The sequence below is a fragment of the Seriola dumerili genome, unplaced genomic scaffold (genome assembly GCF_002260705.1).
Source record: "Seriola dumerili isolate Sdu_G_001 unplaced genomic scaffold, Sdu_1.0 BDQW01000073.1, whole genome shotgun sequence".
Classification (NCBI taxonomy): Eukaryota; Metazoa; Chordata; class Actinopteri; order Carangiformes; family Carangidae; genus Seriola; species Seriola dumerili.
This window is the reverse complement of record NW_019174328.1, coordinates 7,701,833-7,723,079: the sequence shown is the minus strand read 5'-3', so window position 1 is coordinate 7,723,079 and position 21,247 is coordinate 7,701,833. Positions and strand designations below refer to the sequence as shown.

Sequence of the window (21,247 nt, the reverse complement as noted above, 5' to 3'; positions counted from 1 at the left end):
GCTGAAGATAGACGCCAGGAAAAGTTGAGCCCTTGGCTGCGAGAGGCTGTTGATTTATAATGGGCATGAATTTGGATCTGAAGGGAGTCGATTAACACACCTCCTCTTCTACCTCTGCTGCTGTCACCAGCCCCCCTCTCTAGTTCTCTTCTTTCATCACTGTCTCCCTGACGGTTTGACTACCAGCGTCTTCTTCTCTGTCTTGCTGTTTACGAACATCAAACACCATCACGCGGCTTTAAATCACAGATGCCTTGGAAGAGATAGTTACTGGCAACATGGACATTGATCGTGAAGCCTGACAGGGCAGCACCATATCCTCCGCAAACACCCTCCATCCGTTAAACCTTGGCTACACATTTACGCTGAAATCAGCCTCTGCAGAATTTTGTATCAAGCTTTGTTTTACAGTGGGAGCCACGCGTCTGCAAAGAAGTCTGAGGGAAACTTCCACAAGAGCTGAATCAATGCAAGTGAGAGAATCCTTTAGGGTTTTGTTTTCTACTGCAGCATCTGAGATTGACCCAGCTACTTTCAATCTGCATCATTTAACATAATGTGCCTGCGGGATGAAACCATCCATATTTTGCCTCCTTCTCCATCTCCCTCCACTCCCTCATATTTCACTACAAACAAACATTAACTAGCTTTTCATTTATTCTGTTTTACAAATACGTAAGTCTACATTCTGCATTCAAAGTATAATTAATACATTGAAAGCTTTTATCATTTGTTTTCCTTGCAGATGGCTATAAACTTGAAAAAGAACAGAGAGAAAGAGTTGGACGGTGCCTTCAAGTCAACGTTTTAAAACCAGCAAAGCAGTTCTCAGCTGAGTAAAAAGGCCAGTTCCTCTCTCGTGACGAATGGATTTTCATTCTTCAACACTGCTCTTATCTCCATCTCGAGGAATCGGAAACTACTCTTTGTAGCCCCTTATTGTGGCGCAATTTAAAACCTCCCCTCGCTACAGCCCTGTCGAAATCAGCTACATCACGGCCACACTTAGAAACTCCTCTTTCCACACTTGCCCCCAGAAATGACATTAATCACCTGAGGGAAAAACTTGACCCATGTCAAGAAGGAATGGGATTTGCAGAATCGATAGAAGGTCTATACATGGTGCAAAGAAATGCATGAGAAGTATAATGCATAGATCAGTATGTGCTATATCATTCAGTGATTACGCTTGTCATGTTTCTATCAGCATTCAATATGTACATTCAAATAAACTGGCAAAACCCCCCAAACAGTAAAGGTTGCACTGTATGCTTCCCTTGGCTCTTTTACAGTACAACATTTCAGTCCGATATATTGAGCGTGTATAACAGACTATTTCCTCTGCAGACTAACACTGATATTTAAGAGATATTCAGTGGTTTTGTTCTGGGTTGGGTTTGAGGTTAATGAAATGGGCGATGGGTGGTCCCCACACTTCCACATCAACTTAATTTTTTTTTTTTTTTTTTTTTTTTTTTTTTTTTTTGTCGACTCTGAGGTTCTCTCTTCATGCCATCATCATCACCAAAACCATCACCATCACCATCATTTACCTGTATTATCACCACAGGCTTGTAATTCCACAAGTATCCAAAAAAAATCATGCATAACAAGGTACACTGGCAATCCAATATTTTTTCTATGGCGATAAACCTCTGGGTTTGTTACACAGTATGAGAATAAAGAGCTCCCATGATTTGTTTCCTATCTCACAAGGTCCTCTACCCTCTACCTGGAGTTACTTGTCTCTGCCAGCCTGTTGTTCATGATACCGAGGGCACCAACCCCCCCAGAGAAACCATTATGGCGTGAGCTGCCACAGACTGTCCTGGGATATCCGTTGGCCGACTCAGACAGCTGCTTCTGCATGAGGGCCAGCGACACCTTGTTGGAGGCTGCCAGGTCTTTCATAGAGATCATCTCCCCCGATAGTCTGCGCCCCTCAGTGTCACTGTCACAAGGTCCATCAGAGTCGGGCGGCTTGCCAAGCCGACCCTTGCGACGCTTGGAGCCCGGGCGGATGGCATTGCGTCTGCCCAGGAAGGCGTTGGCCTTATTGCAGCGCTGGCAAAACAAGCAGCTCATTTTCTCCAGCATCCAGTTGAGCACCTGCTTGATGACAATAGAGATGACGTTAAAGAGCGAGTAGATGCAGCACACACCCATTAGCATGAAGAGGAAGTTGGCGACCCTGTAGAGGCTTTGGTATTCGTAAGCCGCGGTCTGGCTGCTGACGAAGTCCCCAAAGCCGATGGTGCTGAAGGTGACAAAGCAGAAGTAGAGCGAGTCCAAGTACGCCCAACCCTCCACGGGGGTGTACATGGCTGATGCACAGCAGGAGATAGTGATGGCTGACAGGCCGAGAATCAGCATCACATGGTACACAGACGGCTTCCAGCCTGGGAGGGAGTAGGCTGAGAAATCATGGCGGATGCCTGGTGGAAGGATACCACTGTTCCTGATTCGCCGCTCCCTCACAGCTTTCATCACCACGGCCAGCAGTGTGATGATGCGCTCCAGGAAAAGGTTAAAGAAGAGGATGGTGGCAGCACAGCCCAGAAGCCCATAAAAGATCAGGAACACCTTGCCTGCAACTGTCACAGGTGTTGTCATCCCAAAACCTGCAGAGACAGAGGAGGGATATCAGACAGTTAGTCCCTTAAGTGAGGCCAAAAACAGATTTTCACCTACAAGATGTCTTCAGTTTCCTTACAAGGAATTATCTCTGGTTTGAGACGAGGGAAGTGGTGCATGAAAGACAAAACAGCCTCAAATCCAAATGAGGGTTTTAAATGAGGCTTAAACCTTACTTGTAAACATTTGTGCCAGTAATGAAAAAATACATAAAAGCTGGGATTGAGTGGAGTGCATACAAGTCATATGCTGGATAATCATTTGTGTTGATGCTGATACAAGACTGTAAGCTTTCTCTGGAATATGAGTTAATGTAAAGTCATAGTAATGAGAGGATGATAAAAAGTGACTAAGGGATAATTAAAAAAAACAAATGTTTTGCATTGCAAATGAAGATGTGTGTGGTGAAGTGAAAGAGAATGAGGGGAGAATAGCAAAATGGGCCCAAAAGTGAAGCTGGTATTACAGTTATTAGAAGTATATTAGAAGTAGAACAAAATAAAAAACAATGTTTACCACCTGGAAGGACCTCTGTGTGGACCTTACATGATTCAAGAGAAGAGTAATATCAACAAGCTAACACTTCATATTTTACCGAATGTTATGAACATTCATTCAGGAACTTTAAATACTACTCTGACAAACAGTGAGTTAGATGATATTTGGATTGTGGAAAATCACATGATATTGCAAGTACAGCCTATGTCTATATACAGTATTTGCTGTCCTCCTATCTTCTGATTTCTTAGTCAATTACAATGAGTGTTCAAGCTGAGGAAGGGGATATGAGAGAGAGGAGAGGAGAGGAGAGGAGAGGATGTTTATGGATTCTGCTTCGTGTTGAAGGAGCACTTCTCAAGCTCGAGGAGTGTCACAGATGCGGCTCTGGCTTTACAGCTGCAGCCCATAATGTTACATTTGCCGTTGAGTGTCTCAGTCTGAGTGCATTATTCTTTCCTGTGAGGTCAAGTAATAATATAAATTCTTCCAGCACTCCACTACCATCAAAGAGGAGGTGTAGCTATAAATGAAAGTCTGTACCAAATTTCATGCCAATCCATCCAATAGTTGTTGAAGTATTTCAGACCAACCGACTGTCAGTGGTGGACTGTCAGATTGTGTAATATAAAGATTGTTGTTCTTTGTTGTCCCTTTCATAGTCTCTTCCATTTGCTGGGTCCACTTCCAGGTTGGGAAACTCTGGTTTGAATAATTGCTTGTATCAGCACAAAACGTCAATGTTTAATGTCATATGTAGAAAATACTTCATAGAGGCACCAAGTGCACACATAAGCATCTGCTAGTACGAGACTAGTCACACATCTCCACTACATTTACCGGTGTCTGATTTTTCATGTGCAAATTCTCTGCTCTTATTTGTATGCACACATTCAGCACTCATTCTTCTATCCCAGAGCCAATGTGAGCACACACACACACACTTAAACACACACACGGTGTCGTGCCCCTTATCCACAGAACAGCAGATGGTATATTTGTCAACAAATAAAATCGTGCTGAAAGATCAAGCAGTTCACTTCCAGGCCAAGGTTAATTGATTCTTCCATCATGGCTATCCTCCATTTCAGTCTGCTCGGAGCATTAGGGCAGCGCTTTTCCCCCCTTTTCCACCAGCCCGACTGTAACCATCCTTGTCAGGTAATAAATGACATCAATATCTAGCCAATATGTCCTTTATGATACCCAAAATGGCTTTTTTGACCTTATCTCTCGCACTGAAAACCACTCTCATGAAGGTTTGCTGTTGACACGCCGGGTCATTTAGATCAACACTGATTGATACAGATTGTTTTTTAGAGACAAGTGGAAATATAACCCCACATGTCCACACATGAACACACACCTTCTAGTCTCACACACACACACACACACACACACACACACACACACACACACACACACACACACACACACACACACACACACACACACACAAACACAGAGATAGACTCCTGCAGGTTTTATACATTACATCAGACAGCAGATTATCTGGTTTTGTCAAAGATGGTGACATACAGTAGTTCACGTGAGGCACCGTCGACCGTCGGCTTACTGGAAGGTGAGGGGCAGCGACTACCCAAATTAAGCCCTTCGGTGAAATCCTATTTTCCTGTTTCATAGTTAATTAATTAGCAACCCAAGCCTGTGTAACCCAACTGGATCATAGGGAAAACAGATTACATCTTCTCAGCATGCGCAGAGACAGTCTTCTGCACCGTCTCTCATTACCAAGTAAATTACCTAAGAGAGGGAAAGACACCAGGCATCGATTCAGTGTAGCATTTCAGAGCCATTACTCCAGACTACTGTGTCAAGACGCATTAGGGAAAACAGAAAAATAATATAAAGGACAGGAGAGCTGAAACCAAAGATGTAAACACTGTGTGACATCATTCACAAAGGCTTCTTCATTTATACGTTAAAACTCTTATTTAAAGGCTATGACTGAAGTCACCAGTCCAGACCAGTGATCCTGCTGCTGACCTCAGTGAACACCTCAGTCTTTCCACTGTGCCTGAGCCAGGACGACTCATTTAATTCAGCAGAACTTGATAAAGCAGGAAATCATATGTGTACTAATCCAATTCAATCAGAGCCCTGGGAGAGTATTTACCCATTAACATTAAATAAAGTATGCTCAACTCAAAATAGAAATTGATGTTATGCTCTAATAGCTAATGATGCTTACACAGGTAATTACACACTAGAGATCTAACCAGAAGGAGAGTGATGGAAATGGTGCCATTAGAATCCATTAATTACCATTTGACAGTTTTAAGGGAAGAAGATGCTCTAATGGTTATCAGACTGCGGGGAAATGAAATGCGGGAAAGACCTAAATAGTCTGTTAGATGACTGTGGTGATTTCACTGTTTAGGTCCGTTTTTATCACCAGTGGTCGAGTTTAAATCACAAGTGCTCAGGAGCAATCGGAGAGCTGACACAATTTAGACTGAGCAGCTCCCATTAAAGACCAATGGTAAGTTACAATGGCTCATTAAGTCGTGTACTAAAGTCGGGACTTAAATAGCACAAATTACCCAGAGCGTTGCTAATAGAATTATTGATGGACTTCATGAATGCTCTGCATTTCATTTGCTACACTTAGTAGACCTCTCGCCTCCAAACAGTAATCAATCATTACAGTTTTGCACCAAAGAGCCTCTCTGAGTGAAGGAGAACTGTACAAAATCTATAAAACTCAACAAGTATTTCATTATCTGGAGAGCCCATGGCACAAAGGAGCTCACAGTGGTCTATTAAATAATCTAAAGTGCACTGTTCAAACGCCCCTCAGCTCAGGGAGTGAAATTTGCCCTGGTAAGATGTTGAACTGTGTTATTCTACAGCAGGTCTTACTGTTCAAAAACATGACAAAGACTCCTCTTCAACGACCACATGTGTGTCTAAGTCACTGAATTGCAAGAGCTGAGTTTGAACTGTGAGAACTGAATGTGGATATACAGAGTTGAATTCTCAGTGAGGGTCACATACTGTTTCAGAACAAATTAATTCAATTTCAAATGGTTCATTTTTTTAAAAAATGCAATTATTTAAGTTCAGCAGTTCAAATGCAGGACAGTTATCCTCATGTTTCGGTCTGGAAAGTTAACAGAGAGACAACACATAGGGTCCATCCTCCAGTAAACAAGTAATCACAGTAATTCACTCATTATATTTTGAATTATCTTACAAATATAGTCAGTCTTTGAGTCTCGCCACATTAAAGGACAAGTTGTCAACTGAATTACAATAAGTTATCTGCGGAGCACCATTTTGCTCAGCGGATGTTATGATGATCCTTTGTGTATATTTTGGGATATTTTGTGTACAAAGTTAACGATCTGATTTTGGAGTGGTTTGATTAGTGCTTGATAGAAGGCAGGTGCAGCGAGTAGACGTTTTGCAGGTGCAGATCATTATGGGAAGGTATTATGCTGTACTGCTTTTTTTTCCAGTCCTATCCAGTTCTTCTACAACAATCTAGGAAAAACAACCTCTTGAGCATTGATCCACGTTGAAACGGGACATGCTGTCTCCATTGGCACAAAGTTGGAAGCACACTATTGTCTAAAATATAAAAAGCCATAAAAAAAGCCCCAAACCAGAAGAAGACATGTGGGAGATTGGAAGACCAAAGGTGGAAGTTTTTTTCTAGAATAGTGAAGGCAGATGATTCAGGTGTTACCATTAGTGATAGGGCTGTTTTAATCATCCAAATCGTCCATATTATATTCTATTTTTGACCCTCTCTGTTGTCTGAGTAAACCGTGCCAAACCAGCTCTCTTTTAGGGCATTAAGACTAATTTGATCATCAAAATGAGTCACAAACAGATTCCACAATGCAGTATGTTAACTCCTTTTTTTCTACTCGAGGTCTACAAACCTTAACACTGCAGGACATGATAAGAGCCATGGTTCCTGTATCTGAATTCAGAGAGGCAAACACAGACAGACTCACTTAAAGGGTGGGAGAGAAGGGGGCATTGGTGGATAAAGGGTAGGAATGGGGAAGGGGGGAAATGTGCAGTGGGTAAAGTATCTACTTAGTTGTAATTAACCCCTGTCGTCTTTTTCTTCCTCCTCTTCTTTGGTTTCTTCTTTTTTTTCCCTCTCATTCATTTACCTTCACTTCTCTGTGTCTCCTCCTCCACCTCCTGTTCTCCATCTTTTTCCTGCTTTTGAATCTTGTTCTCCTCCTGCTTGTTTTGAATCTTGTTTTTCTCCGGCTCCATTTGATTTCAGTTTTTCTTCATCTGCTTTTTTTAAATCTTGCTCTCCTCCAGCTCCTCCTCCTGTACTTTCCTCCTCCAGCTTTCCTGTCTCAGAGTCAGCTCCTGTTGCCTCCAGTGTGTCACATCTGTTCTTCCACCGCTCTTCACTGCTCTTTAGCTCCGTGTCTTTCTGAACAAGCAAAGCCAGACAATCTATGTAGGCTTTGAAGCGACCCTGCCTTTTCCTGGTGATCCCTCTGAGGATCTTTTTGTCTGAGCTCCTCTTGGAACTGGCCTTTCCATGTGCCTCCGTCCAATTTTCACCAGGTGGACTTGCTCCTTTAGAGTCTTATTTTCTTCTTTGAGAGACTTTATCTCTGTGACTGCAGAGTAGAGGGCATCTGAGGCCCTGAACAGTGGGCCTGCTGTTCTTCTGCTGCAATGCACAGATGTACTACTGTGGCCTGGAAAGGGCAGAACTAAACTGCTGTGGCATTACTGGATATGAGACAATTGTGATGCATTATACATATGCATTATATATATATATATATATATATATATATATTAGCACACAAACACACACACATTGTACAACACACATATATGACAATGTATTGAAGCTTTAGACATAAATAACAGGCAAAAGTAGGCTGGCCTAAAGAGGCACAGGGCTGAAAAAGAAAGTTTCTCCAGGTCAAGAAAAAATCTTCCCTGGGTTCTTTGTCTGAGACACTGAGAGAGAAGTTGTACTTTGCAGTTGAAGCTCAACTTTCAACTGTAGTGTAGTTTCAGAGTTGTAGAATTTTCTGATACAGTTAATGCTAAAGTTACTGCAGGTAAAATTGTAGATGTGGATATAGATTGTTGTGGTTTGTGCAACAGATGACAATTTATTTTCTCCTGGTCCGCATCACCCCCAGTCGGTATCTTGTATTACTACTTACACATCCTGGGCCCTAACTGTCAAAGACATTCAACAAATCTCCAAACAAAACCTCCAAAAGGTGTTAAGACTACCCAGGGGCCCTTGCTGTTGCCCATTTAACAACGCTGTAAAACTGGCCCATGATTGAACTGAAATGCTGACTCCTGGGAAGTGAAGGAAGAAATGTAAAAAATAAATCTGAGATCACCGATTTATAGTATCTCAGTCTCACTCAAATGACACACTCAGTACATATCGTATGTCACAATTCTTTATGAATCATATTTATTGGAAGATAAGATTTATGTTGAATTGAATTTATGTTGAATATGTGTGTTTAAAAAACAAGTACATATATCAAACATCAGAGAATCAGATTCTCAAGTATCAATATCGGTTGATATTGGTTGGGCTTTAATTGCATACATAACCTATACATAAGGTTGACTCAGTGTTTACTGTTACTGAATAGATATTCAAGCCAGTTTCAATCACTTTAAATTGATTTTCATAACAGCAATTTATACACATTTGCACACATAATGTTCGTTAATGGCCTGTAACCCTTCAACTACAAGATATGTTTTTATTGTTAGTTCTCGAATGTTCAATTGTCACTGTGCAGATGCAAAGAGTTTGATACTAAGGGACTATTTTCTGATTCAGGGGGAAACCTCCAATCTCAGTTTCATTTGAGCCATTTCTCAATGTGCACTCATGCACCTATTCGTAAGAGGATTTTTGTTGCTTTTTCAATCCCCAGAAGCTTTTGATAGTGTAAAGTATGATCTCCTTAGCTTCAAATTACTGAAATCTGGCATTGGTGGGGAATGTAATAAAGCTGTGAAAGCTCTCTATCGAGTCTCAGTCGCATGTACAAATTAATGACTAAAACAGGTTGGCTGAAATTAAGCAGCAGGTGTTGGGGTGAGAGTTTGTGAAAGTTGGAACTTTTCTTTATGCAGATGTAGAAATAAAGATAAAACTCAGATCATGTATTACAAAGAAAAGCGGATACCTAAGTCTGCATTTCATATTGATTCAGTTCTTTTGTCATGTGGTTTTCATGGTTTTAGATGTTCATCTTACTTACTTTCTGCTTTACTATCTGCTATTTGAAAAAAATGTAATAAAAAATGTTCAGAAGAAGAAATGCTTTTATGCCATCTTTGAGGAAGAGTTTGAAGTCTATTCTATTTGTGCTCAGTTCTGACATTCAGACTTTTGACTGTGGAAAACAGACAATTTCATTCAGTCCCAGAGAAGGACAAAAGGTGTATGGGCAGAAGTACTGTATGTGTCACTAGAAGCTGAATTTGAATCATTTGTGATTTTGAATTGCTCAACTTGAATAATTGCATTAAAGGAGCTAGCTGGTTATAAGACCGGAGCTAGCTGGTTAGCATGCTAACTTCAGTATAGGAAAGTGGTGATAGAAGTGATAGAAATAGAAGCAAAACAAGAGTTGTTTTCCACCGCTGGAGACAGCTCTTGGCAAGTAAATGAATGAAATTTGATGCTTCAATTCAGACTGGTAAAAATACAGATTATCAGACACCACATCACCAGAGGACACATCCGACAGACGACATGGCAGATAGGATACCTTGTTGAGTTGTCCGTTTAAAAGAAAGTAGTCTTTTTAATACTTGGTATGTGTAGTAGAGTTATTCTTGTTCACCCTGGAGTTTATGGTTTATTTGCTTGGGTCCTGCTTGACACATTTTACAAAACAAAATATCCTGAGAAAGGCATATTGATTCAGTTTACTGGAAAATAGCCTCACAAGGCCAACCATCAGAGAGCTGAGCACATTTCAGTCTCATGTGAGAGAAGTCTGCATTAAGTGTGAGCTGATAATTGAGAGAATACAAGGACAGTCAGAAATAATCTGCAAAAGCTAAAGAAGTACACAGTGCAGCAGAAATATACAATAGAGCCAGCCAGAGTGGGCAAATGCTCCTAATGGACATGAGAATAAAGACTAACGAAAAGCACTCACAGCCATGTTTATGTGTTTGGTGCAAGGACATGTACTGTACTGTATTCACTTGTCTCTCTAAGTAGCAATGAGTCTGAAGGTCACTGTGTATCCTCGAGGACAACATCCCCCCACACAGCTCCCTGCAGGCCTGAAAACGGACCCAAAGACTCATTATGTGACTGTTTTGAAAACCGAAAATCAAATCTCTGCCTCCTATTGCCTCCCCATGTCCCCAATTAATGAGCTTAAAAACAAGCTCCCAGTCAAACCAACTGAGTCCCACTGGTGGGAATAGTCGTAAATTGGCCTGATAAGAGCAGCAGCAGAAAACGCCACGCACGCCCGTCCCTCTGATGACTGTATTTCGGTGACGAACAGGAAATCATTAGTCACGGGGCGGCGTGGCGGGGGGCTGCAGAGAGGACAGAGGGCCGAGGAAGCAGCAACATGGCCAGACCCGAGACATCATCACCACGCCATCTGCTGAGGAGCTGCCAGGATAACTGGCAGACTGGGTAATAATAGGAACATTCACACAATGCTGAGAGGTCTACAAAAAGCAGATGAAAGAATAGATCACCTACTGTACATGCCAAGTCTAGTTAGAGATCTGTGCGCTGCATGCCCAAATTAAATAAAGGCTACAAAAATACTAATAAAACACACAAAGCCCACACATACTACAATATATTCTAAGGGGCCCTGAAGCAAAACAATGTGGCTTTGAATTTCAAACCCAGCTCACCCACACACACAGTAAAGGCGATACATTAATGTTCTGCATGTCAAAGCATTGATAATGAGTGTTTTGTGCTATACATGGCTGTGCAATAATTAGAAATAATGGACTGAGGGGATCATAATGAAATATTGTATATAGCTAAGAGTCATTAAAGCTGGTCGATACGGATATAAATTACAAGAGCAGCAGCTCAGATGGATACACACTGTTAGAAGTAACAAGGTAAAGCAAACCTGGTCAATCAGACACTTTCTGATTTTGTGATTCGTTTTGCACCTTCTTCACTGAATCGGGTGATTCGTGTTTTAAATTGTATCTCACTGGCAAAGAGAGCGAGGAGGATTGATGAGTCCACCGTTGCCCGTATTGATTTATTGTCAAAAAAATATGCTGCACAGACTTTGGATCTGCACCAACATTTATTCTTTCGTTTCTTCATTTTTTGATCTATTTTACATCTTCACAGAAAAAAATTTGATGTGAGTTATTATGTAGTCTGCATAGAAAGGAAGACAGGGCCTAAATAAGTAAAATTAAGATTAAAAGTCATGAGGCTTCAGCGGAACAGAGACTCTTTCATTCGACTGAGGAGTCATTCTCTCGACAGATTAACAGCTTCTCCCTGATGGATCTAAGAGCTATGTCCTTGTGTTTCCTATTATCTTTTACTGTATGCACAGTCAATGTTTGAATAAAGGCGTAGCTACATAAGGCCCTCTTGTATTATTCCCCAAAGTCAACACACCTGTTCAGGTGAAGCTGTTGAAACACTATCTCCCCCTCAGATCAGTGTGATAAGCCTCCATGTTCACCATAATAGATCATACAGATCATACAGGATCATGGTAAGGCTACATTACATGTACTATATGTCTGTGGCTTCTTCAGTTTTGGAGGCATCTAACATGAAAACAGTCAGATCAGATACTGGCCGGGAATGAATGCTTGAGGTTTGGCAGATTTTCGATTTAATAGTTTTTCATTACCACTAATGTGAAATCACAAGTCCTTGAAATTTAAGGCAGGGCTAAAGCCTGATTCCTGTCAGGGACTGCTAAGTTACTGACAACTGCAATAATGATCTTGGATCATAGACAGAGAAACCACAGCAAGGTGCCTCCGAGAAATGATGAGACAATGCTCTATTGCTCATAATTAAATGACGTTTTACTTTCTATTAACAGAGAGGGCCCGCTACGAGTCTGAGACTGTCTGACTCGAAGGCAAAGGCTGTCGGCCTGGAAGTAACGGAATAATATGTGAATGCTGGCATAAGGATGAAATATATGCCACGCATCCGGCTCTGTATGATCCTGGTGTTTTCCACGGATACCAGTGGATTCAGTGAGAAGCTCACATGGTTTTACTGAAAGAACATTATTCTCTAAGGATCAGGAGCGCTGTTTCCTCTAATTCAAACACATTACATGGAAATATTACAGGAGCGGCTCACACTACACGTATACAGTTACCTATTTTTAACCAGCTCTATTGTTTGGATTGCATGTAATTTCTCTCCCTAGTAGATGTACTGTAACTGTGTAACATGCAATATCCATGACTTCCAACAATATGCAGCCCATGATCTCAAGCTCCAGGGATGACACAGTGCTCTGTCAATTCTTTTATCTAGTAATCTAATCATCGTGATGAACCATCTCACTGATTCAAGGTCACACTCAAAATTCATGTGTGCCTCTTCTTTCATCAGTTCCACTGTTTTTGTGTTTGGGAGATTTTTTGAGTAATCTCAAATCTGACAACCAATCCATCTATTTTACATTTCATACTATTCCAGTGTGTTTGCATTTAGCCATTTGGAAGATGCACTATCGCAGCATGTCCTCCTGTCTCTCTCTCTCTCTCTCTCTCTCTGCTCTCATACAAGCAGCCCCTCCTTCACACAAAGAGACAGATGGACGGCTGACAAATCACGCTGTTTGCCAACTTGCTGTTATCTTATTAACATTGATAACTATTTATATACATGACCCCAAGATGCAGATAAATGTTCCGCCGGTGAAGAAGTGGATTGCAACGCAGGCTTTCTGTAACATGGCGACATTTTACCACCGCAAGTGTGTGTCTGCTTTTACTGCCCTGAAAGGGTGCCAACCGTCCAAAAGTTTCTACAGACGGACTTATGTGGAAAGTTTAAAATCTCACAGCTGCAAGTCAGCATTGATATCAGCACAAGTGCAAATTGGGTTGTCAGTGGAACTGATGATGGTCAAACTATTAACATCAGGACAAAATTTAAAAATGTTGATGGAAAGCAGGTCAGAGTACTGCGCAGTGCAAAGAGCACAAAGAGTTTATCCTGTCTTTGTCTTGCCAGTGCAAAGAGCAGAATCAGTGAAATGCTAATCAGTTTGAGGAGGAGGAGGAAGCCCAGCAAATCTGCTGTGTCCTCTAAAATGATCTTGGAATCACTCGGCCATGATGATTTGAGTCTGTGAGTTACTGTATGTGGGCGAGTGCACGCCTTAGCAAGTCAGGGTAGATTTATGACCCACTGTGACACTTGGAGCGCAGAGGTGTATATAGCTATCCTGTAGAGCAGCAGTGAACTAAGATGAAGCCTCTGCTTCTCTGTAAGTTTGCCTCACACACACAGGATGAATCATGATCACTTTGACGGCCCCTTCAGTTTTTTATCTAGTTTTATAATCAGGTTGAAATTTCATTTGTCTACTAATACTTTGGTTTATGGTCAAATACCTGCAAAACGAAATTCCCATCAGCCTCAGCTATTCTTTGCGTTTGTCAGTAATTAGCACATGTTCGCATAACATACTAAACTAAGATGGTGAACATGGACATTATTCCTGCTTAACATCGGCATGATAGCATTTTCACTGTTGGCACATTAGCATGATGACATTAGCATCTAGCTCAAAGCATCGCTGTTCCTATAGCCTCACAGAACTATAGTGTATATAATGTGGTTGTAGAGTTGACTGGAGAAAAAAGAGAAGTGTACTACAGTTATTATTGGTTATTTCCAATATTTGGAAATTTACTTCAATTGTAAATCACATTTTCGCATCACAAGCCGTTTCCAGGCGTTGTGGAGTCCCACTGCATGTGTGAAAAAAAGTTGTATGAAGCTGTTTGCGAGCGACACCTTTCACATAATGCATTGTAATTTTTTCCAATGTTATCATGAAAATATTGATTAGTGCAGCTTTAAGGCAGAAATTGCATTACACAACCAACTAGACACAAAGACACAGTCTTATGGATCTCCTGTGCAGCAGTGGAGCAGTTCAGCTCCATTAACTCATTGAGGATTGGGGACAGACTTGTTGTGGACTGCACACAATCTAAAGAGACCCCCACCACAACCACCATGCAGTTCATACCGTACATTTCCTCTGAGACTGGGACCAGACCAGCAGGAGATCTAAAGAGAAGAGAGGAGGAAAAGACAGCAGCAGACACTAGGTAGAGAATAGAGAGTCACACTGACCCGCCTCAGATGGTTTTGTAAAGTGATCTTCATCTCATTATAAAAATGTACCCCTTGTGCAATATGAGCAGCTTCTATTGTGTAACACAATTACACTGTTGTCCCACAGATACACACAGTATAAGGTGAACGGTAGATTACAAACGACTTAATGAATGAATCCAAATAAATTAGTGTGCTGTGGTAGTTATGAGCATAGGAGTAAAGTCGTTAGATTTGAGATTGATGCGAGACAGGAGTCAACAATGTGTGGGACAGTCTAGCAACAGTGCTGACGTGAGAGACAGAAGGCAAGAAGAAGTCTGAAACATCGCTGTGCACCAGTGAATCCGCTCTCACAGATTGCGAGACTTTCCCACCCACCTCCTGAAAGCACATTCATAACATACACAGTAGCAACAACACAGATGGTTTTGTCCCAGCGAGGCAGCAACGAGCAGTTAATCTAAATAAGAACACCACATCAAAACAAAAACACAGACTGCCTTCAGGAATCCACTTCAGTCTATTATGTGACATTTCACAATGCCTAAATGCCAAATGCACGCTCCGCCAGTCTGAGGTGACATTGTCTTGTAACCTCAGAGACACGTAAATTACAAGGCGCAGCACCATACAGTACAAAGAACAAATTTGGTTTGCGGTTCTCCGTCAGACACGGTGGCCCTGGTCAGACAGGCGTGTAATAGTCGCACAAACCTCACAAGTGGACATCAATGAGGCCCTGCAGCCAAATCAGCACCTTTTAAATTGGCACAAGAATACGAGGAGGATAACACTCACTAACCCACCGGGTAGAACTGTTTACCCACACTGCTGAGTACTAATCGTGGGAGTGGACATGGGTAATCTCAATTTTTCTAAATCTTTCCATCATGAAATAAACAAGCTTGTAGTCATCTTGAGTCAACACCATTATGGTTTCTTTATCACAACATACTTGTTTTAGGAACTGAATGTAATGTCACAATGCGTTTGTGTCCAGTTATTACTTTTTGATCACAGCAAAATCAACGCTTTTTATATATGATTACAAGATAATTCATTTGAAATACCTAAAATACAAAACCTGATAAATAATTACATGCATGTCACAGGAACAGGAATCTGTAGTCTCCCTGCTGAACACGTAACATCTGTTTCTCAGACACTATATGGTGTTCAGTCTCACTACATTGGGCAGGGTGCATCTTCACATAATGTTCCACAGGGTGATTTGCCTGATGTAGAGCTATAAGATTAAACCAAACTTTGCACATAAACCTGACATCCCAAACACAGCCAGACAAAAACAAATAGTCCAAGTCTGCAAAGTTGGATGAATTATGCATTTAGGCACCGGCTGGGCATTGAATTTAAAACCTTAATACGCAATATTTCAAAGTGACTCGCCCTCATTGTAAAAAAAAAAAACAAAAAAAAAACATGCAAATAGACAAAACACAAACAAATTCGGGAAAAATCTTCATCTATTTGACAACACGTGCTGTATAGACTTACAACCCAAACAAATACACAAACGCGCTTACAAATACTCACAGCAGAAGAGTTTCACGCCATGGTGCCTCACCTGGTAAAGCATGTGCCATGATGGCGTAGTCCTAACCACAGGGGCCTGGGTCCGAGTACAATCCATGGCCCTTTGATGCATATCATCCCCCCTCTCTCTCTCTCTCTCTCTCTCTCTCTTTCACTATCTGAATTAAGGCAAAAAATAACTAGTGATGAACTCGGCTTGTACGCACTTGCATACTTATTGCTCAGTGCTCTTAACATCAAAAGTCACAAGATACTGAACAACAAGTGCGTCCCAGCCAGGTTCATTGCTTTCTAATGTCCCCTGGAAACACTTCCATTGTGTTGTCAGCATTTGCAGCACGTGTTGACAAACTGATGAAGATGTTTTCTGAATTTGTTAAGTGTTTTGTCAATTTGCATATTTATTCTTAGGTTGCAGTGCAGTGAGCTCTCAGGGCCACCGTAGATGAAGGATCTGGTATTGTCTGCTCGCATTGATCTTGTAATTTACTGCCATCTTGGGGCCACAGTAGGCTATTGTCTCTGGAAGCTAGTTTGACTACTAGGTGCTGCGTCTATTGTTTTTTGTCATTTTCATGGGCGTGGTTGCGTTCCGTTGACAAAGGCTGGGGCTTCTCAAGCAGAGAGGGGAGAAGCATTTTGTTGGACGTTTGCACATGTGCATTGAAGATAAACCTGGGATCTTTGACAGGTGACTAGCTACAACTAGCCTCAGACAAGTGTGCTTGTCAAGCTGTGCATTATAAAATGACTACGTCTTTTCTTCCTTTGCATTAAGAGGTAGCAGTAGCAAGTAAACAAGCAACTTTTGGTCTCCACTAAATCCTGAGAAAAAAAAGTCAGGCTCTCTAGCTGCTAAATGCTCTGTGTTTGCCAGCTAGTCACTAACTTTGTTTGACTGTTGTTTGGTGCTGGGCAGGTAGTAGACAGGCTGAGAGTGAACAAAAACAGCAAAGTTGTGGGCTGTAAAACCACTCTGATGCAACGATACAAACACGCAACACCTCTTTTACAGTGTCAGCCTAAACTATATATAATTGCATAAGCTGATGTCATAAGACTAATGAGGCTACTTTGGTTTAAGGATCACATTTCAGTCAGTGGTCTGTGATGCCTGTCCTGGTGAGGGAAGAGCGCTCTGTCATGTTGCTGCAGCACAGTACAAGGGTTTAGCAGGATTTCATCTTCTCTTAACTCCACCCACCTCTGGCATTTCTCCTCATTTTGTACATTGTGGACTGCATTGAGGTTAAATCAGGCCTCATTAAAGAGAAGAACTGCATGCGTGTCTGTTTTCTGCTGTTTGTTAAACTGTCCTATTTGGCTGGTTTGCCTTTGTGACTTCTCTGAGTGGGTGGATATGAGTGTGATGGAGCTAGAAGCTGCAGTGGCTGCCAGGGGCAAGAAGAGACAGGACAGAGTCTATATCCCCAGCAATAAATAGCCCAGAACACAATCCAAACCTGCGGCAGATTATCATGTGGAAAACTGCCAAACAACTAACTGTCAACTTAGTACACTTGATTTTCAGACAAGTATCACCCTATTAGCACTTCAAAACTGACAAACTATTTCTCCAAATTGTCATTGTAGCAACTTACGAGATGTATAGGCCCACAAACAGTTACAGAGTGCTGTCCTAATTGGCAGTCATTAGCTATCAATCAGCCTTGAGGGTTATGAATAACTTTTGTTATTAATAGAAGTTCTGTTTACAGAGCAGACTCCATTCCCTCTTTAATGAGACTGCAGACAGTAAAGCTGTGTCTGAGTATGTAGGGCAGGACAACACAACCAAGTTGGATGCCGACAAAAACAAACTCTTCAAACCAGTGTGTCAACAAGATGAAACAAAGGGGAAAAAAAACAAGAGTCTACAGCCGTGCTAGCGGCTCTGAGAGGCTGTACTTCAGCACAGAAGTGTTTTGAAGTATATGCTAGCATCAACATGCTAACGTGCACAAAATAAAAAATATTATAGGAACTGGGAACTGGACTGAAAGAAGGCGCCCATTAACTTGCATGAAAACTGTTTGCAGAGCACAAAAGCCTCTGGGTTTGTTTCCATGCTACGCAGCCCACTGCTCCTGTGCATTAGTGTTTTCACATGTTCCCACACACCCACTACACTACACAAGAGGATAAGGTCACGCAAAGAAAGATAGCTTTTCTAGAACTATGAAACCAGACTGAAAACTAATAACTGACCTTGTCTGCAGCTCCAGGTGCTCTGTGAAAAGTTTCGCATAGGTCTCTTTTATAATGGTGGTCTATGGGGAAAATACTTTTTGAGCTGCAGGGTATTTTTTCATTGCAATACCATGAGTGGCCACTGGGGAAAACCGACATCAATTTATTGCTCTATTTGCTAATATATATATATATACATATATAAGCCCTCTAAGTACTCAGAAAAACTGGAAATTTCAAAATCTACAGTTTTATGACAACATCTGCCGAGTGACACCACGATGTGATACGGTCAGAAGTTCCTCAGAGCTGCGAGTGATCTTAATTTAATATTTTTTTCAGGAAAAAACTGTAATCAACTTGAGAACAAACATTACATAGCTGTATTGTTTGTATACGTGTTCATATTTAAGAAAAAGTTGCTATCCTATTCATTATGTTTCCCGCAATATTTCCTGAAATTGAGCATTGACACACCAAGCACAGCAGTAATGGCCAGTGAACCTGGCTGAAACACTGTGCCTCAAGTGGCCACAGCTTCACTTTCATTCTTCAAAGCGATATTGTGGAGGCACATCAAGGGGACCAAAGTGTCACTGCTGATTTGAAGCTTTTGCCACAGCAGAGTCAGAGGTGGGAAGTGTTTGGGAGGAGTGTGCTGAACGCGCAGGGGGATGCCGCTCTGATAAAGAGTTGTGTGGGGAGGCCCCCAAATCCCTTTTATATCACCAGCTCACAAGCATGCAGAAAAAGTAGCACAGAAGCCCAAGGGGTGGGGGGAGTGGAGATCAAAGCCAGATGGAAATCCAGACAGAAATACATGTGTGCAAATGAAAAAGACAAATACTGTAGAGAAAATCTCAACATCACCCTTTTTTCCCCGAAGCAGCTGAGTCAGTTTATATGATCTGCTTGCTGGGAGAAGACTGTGCTGCTGCATGACAAGCGAAGCACAAAGGATTTCAACCTACCACAGACATGTACACAAACACAGCTGCTGTTGCCCCCCCCCCCCCCTGTGTGAGCTGAGTGCATGGACTCTGTGAGAGCTCTGCGTTTGTGCACCTATATATGTGAGATCAGTAGAGCCAGTGAAGCTTTCCTGCAGGTCTGAAGTAAATAAAGTTCTGACAGGTTCTCTGCTCATGTGGATCCAATTCTCGCTGTGCAACCACACACACAGTCATTAGTTTTCCTTATCACTCCCCTTCCTACAGTTTTCAATTAATAGGAGGCGCCGGGGGTATCACAGTGTATATATGTGTCTTTGTGTGTTGAGGGCAAGGTCAGAGATAGACAGCTGCTGTCAGATCAAATTATTACCTGGAGTGTGTTCATTTGCTCGTTCATCCATTCACACTCACTCCCTCACTGTATACTGTGGGACCTCTCTAGCAATCGGGGAGGGGGGGGGGGGCATAGAGTGAGTTTCAGAGCCATCAGGCATGCAGTGCACCACACCACTGGCCCCCGGGATACCCTGCGAGGGACACTTGCTCTTTTCTGACCTATTGCATGGCAAATGTTAAACGAGGGGGAGCAGACGGGGCTTCTCATTGACATTCCTGTTGGTTTGAATGGAAATGTAGCAAAAAAGACTGCACCCATGGGTGCTGTCCTATAGCCAGGGATGAGTGTGCCATTCCAAATGGCAGGCCAGTCAGATGTCACCCCCATTGCCAAAGTCCCTCACAGCCAAAATGTAACACATGACTAGGAAAAAAACAAAAAAACAAAAATGTTAATCTGTTATTCTGTACATAAGCCAGAGGAAAGAAAGCAGCCTGAAGGGAAGGCAGCTCCAGTGCTTTAGACACCCAGACTGTCTGTAATGATATGATTATTTACCAAACAGAAGCCACATTAAAGTTAACCGTTCTCCAACATATTTGTCTTGAATGTGGCTTCATCAGGTCATGAGGTCCCACATTTAACCATTATTTAGACCCATTCCTCCTAAAATAAAAGACCTGTCTTAATGGTGTGAACTGGGCATTCTTGGAGTTTATTTTAATAAGGCTGTTTGTGGGCTTGGCTACATGGACTAATGCATGTTTTTCAAGTATATAGAGGACACCATGGCTGATACCAAATGGACGCAAAGGTCAGGAAAATCAGTGAATGCTGCATAGATCACCCACCTATAGTCGACACCACAGTTCCAACAAAATAAAAAGCCCCTGTAAAATCCCATCGTGGCCTCAGAGCATCAGCCCGGATCCCGGCGGCGATGGCAGCCTCGTACTCCCGCAGGAAGGAGTTGAGGTCTTGCAGGCTGATGTTGAAGGTCTCGCTGAAGTTGAGGAGCGTCCCGTTCCAGCGGCCGTGAGCCCGCAGCTCCGAGGGCCTCTCTATGGCCGAGAAGACCGCAGCGCCGCACAGCAGGTACAGTATGATGAGGACGGCGAGCAGCACGAAGCGGCCGTTGTCCTCGTTGAAGTGCAGGGAGCGGCAGCCTTGCAGTCGCTGGCCAGGCATCATCCAAATTTCAGCACCACTCGCGCGTCGGACAGCGACAAGCTCCACATCAGAGACGGCATTCACTCGTTTGCAGGTGTCCTCTGGAAGTCACTGTCCTGCTCTCTCACTGCACTTCTACAGGCAACATTTGCTCCAGTTAGCCCAACACGTTGTCTCATTGTAGTTGTGAAGTGATATTATCTGTGGCTGAAAGACAGGGGTAGGGGGGTTAAAAAAAGGCTCCACTTGTGGATGTAAGTCTGCAGGTCCGCAACAGAGTTCATGAGAAAAGCAGCCGGCGCATAGTTTCATGATGGATACATTTTCTCTTACAGTTGTGCCAATGCAGTTAGTGTGAAGTAGACTGCAGCTTAAATCCAAGCAGACGCGCTTCTTTGTGCAAATGCAAGCAGTGGTAGTAGGCTGGTAGTAGTATCCTCTGGGTGCCCTGCAGCAAAATGTTTCTGCACAAAAGACTACAGTTACAGATGCATGTGTCGCAGAAAAAGCCCGTTCCCGTGCTCACATAAAGTCATTTCTCCTCAGCCTTGCTTGTTCTAG

At 42.3% G+C, this 21,247-nt stretch overlaps 1 protein-coding gene across 1 annotated transcript; it reads right to left on the bottom strand.

The window, feature by feature from the left end:
* Nucleotides 1–1,705: 1,705 nt before the first annotated feature.
* Nucleotides 1,706–20,707, bottom strand: kcnk12 (potassium two pore domain channel subfamily K member 12). Its single transcript, XM_022743935.1, has 2 exons — nt 20,368–20,707; nt 1,706–2,621 (listed from the first exon to the last, which is right to left on the bottom strand). Exons 1-2 carry the CDS (start codon nt 20,705–20,707, stop codon nt 1,729–1,731), a joined length of 1,233 nt encoding a protein of 410 aa, XP_022599656.1. The 3' UTR covers nt 1,706–1,728.
* Between the last annotated feature and the right edge of the window lie 540 nt (nt 20,708–21,247).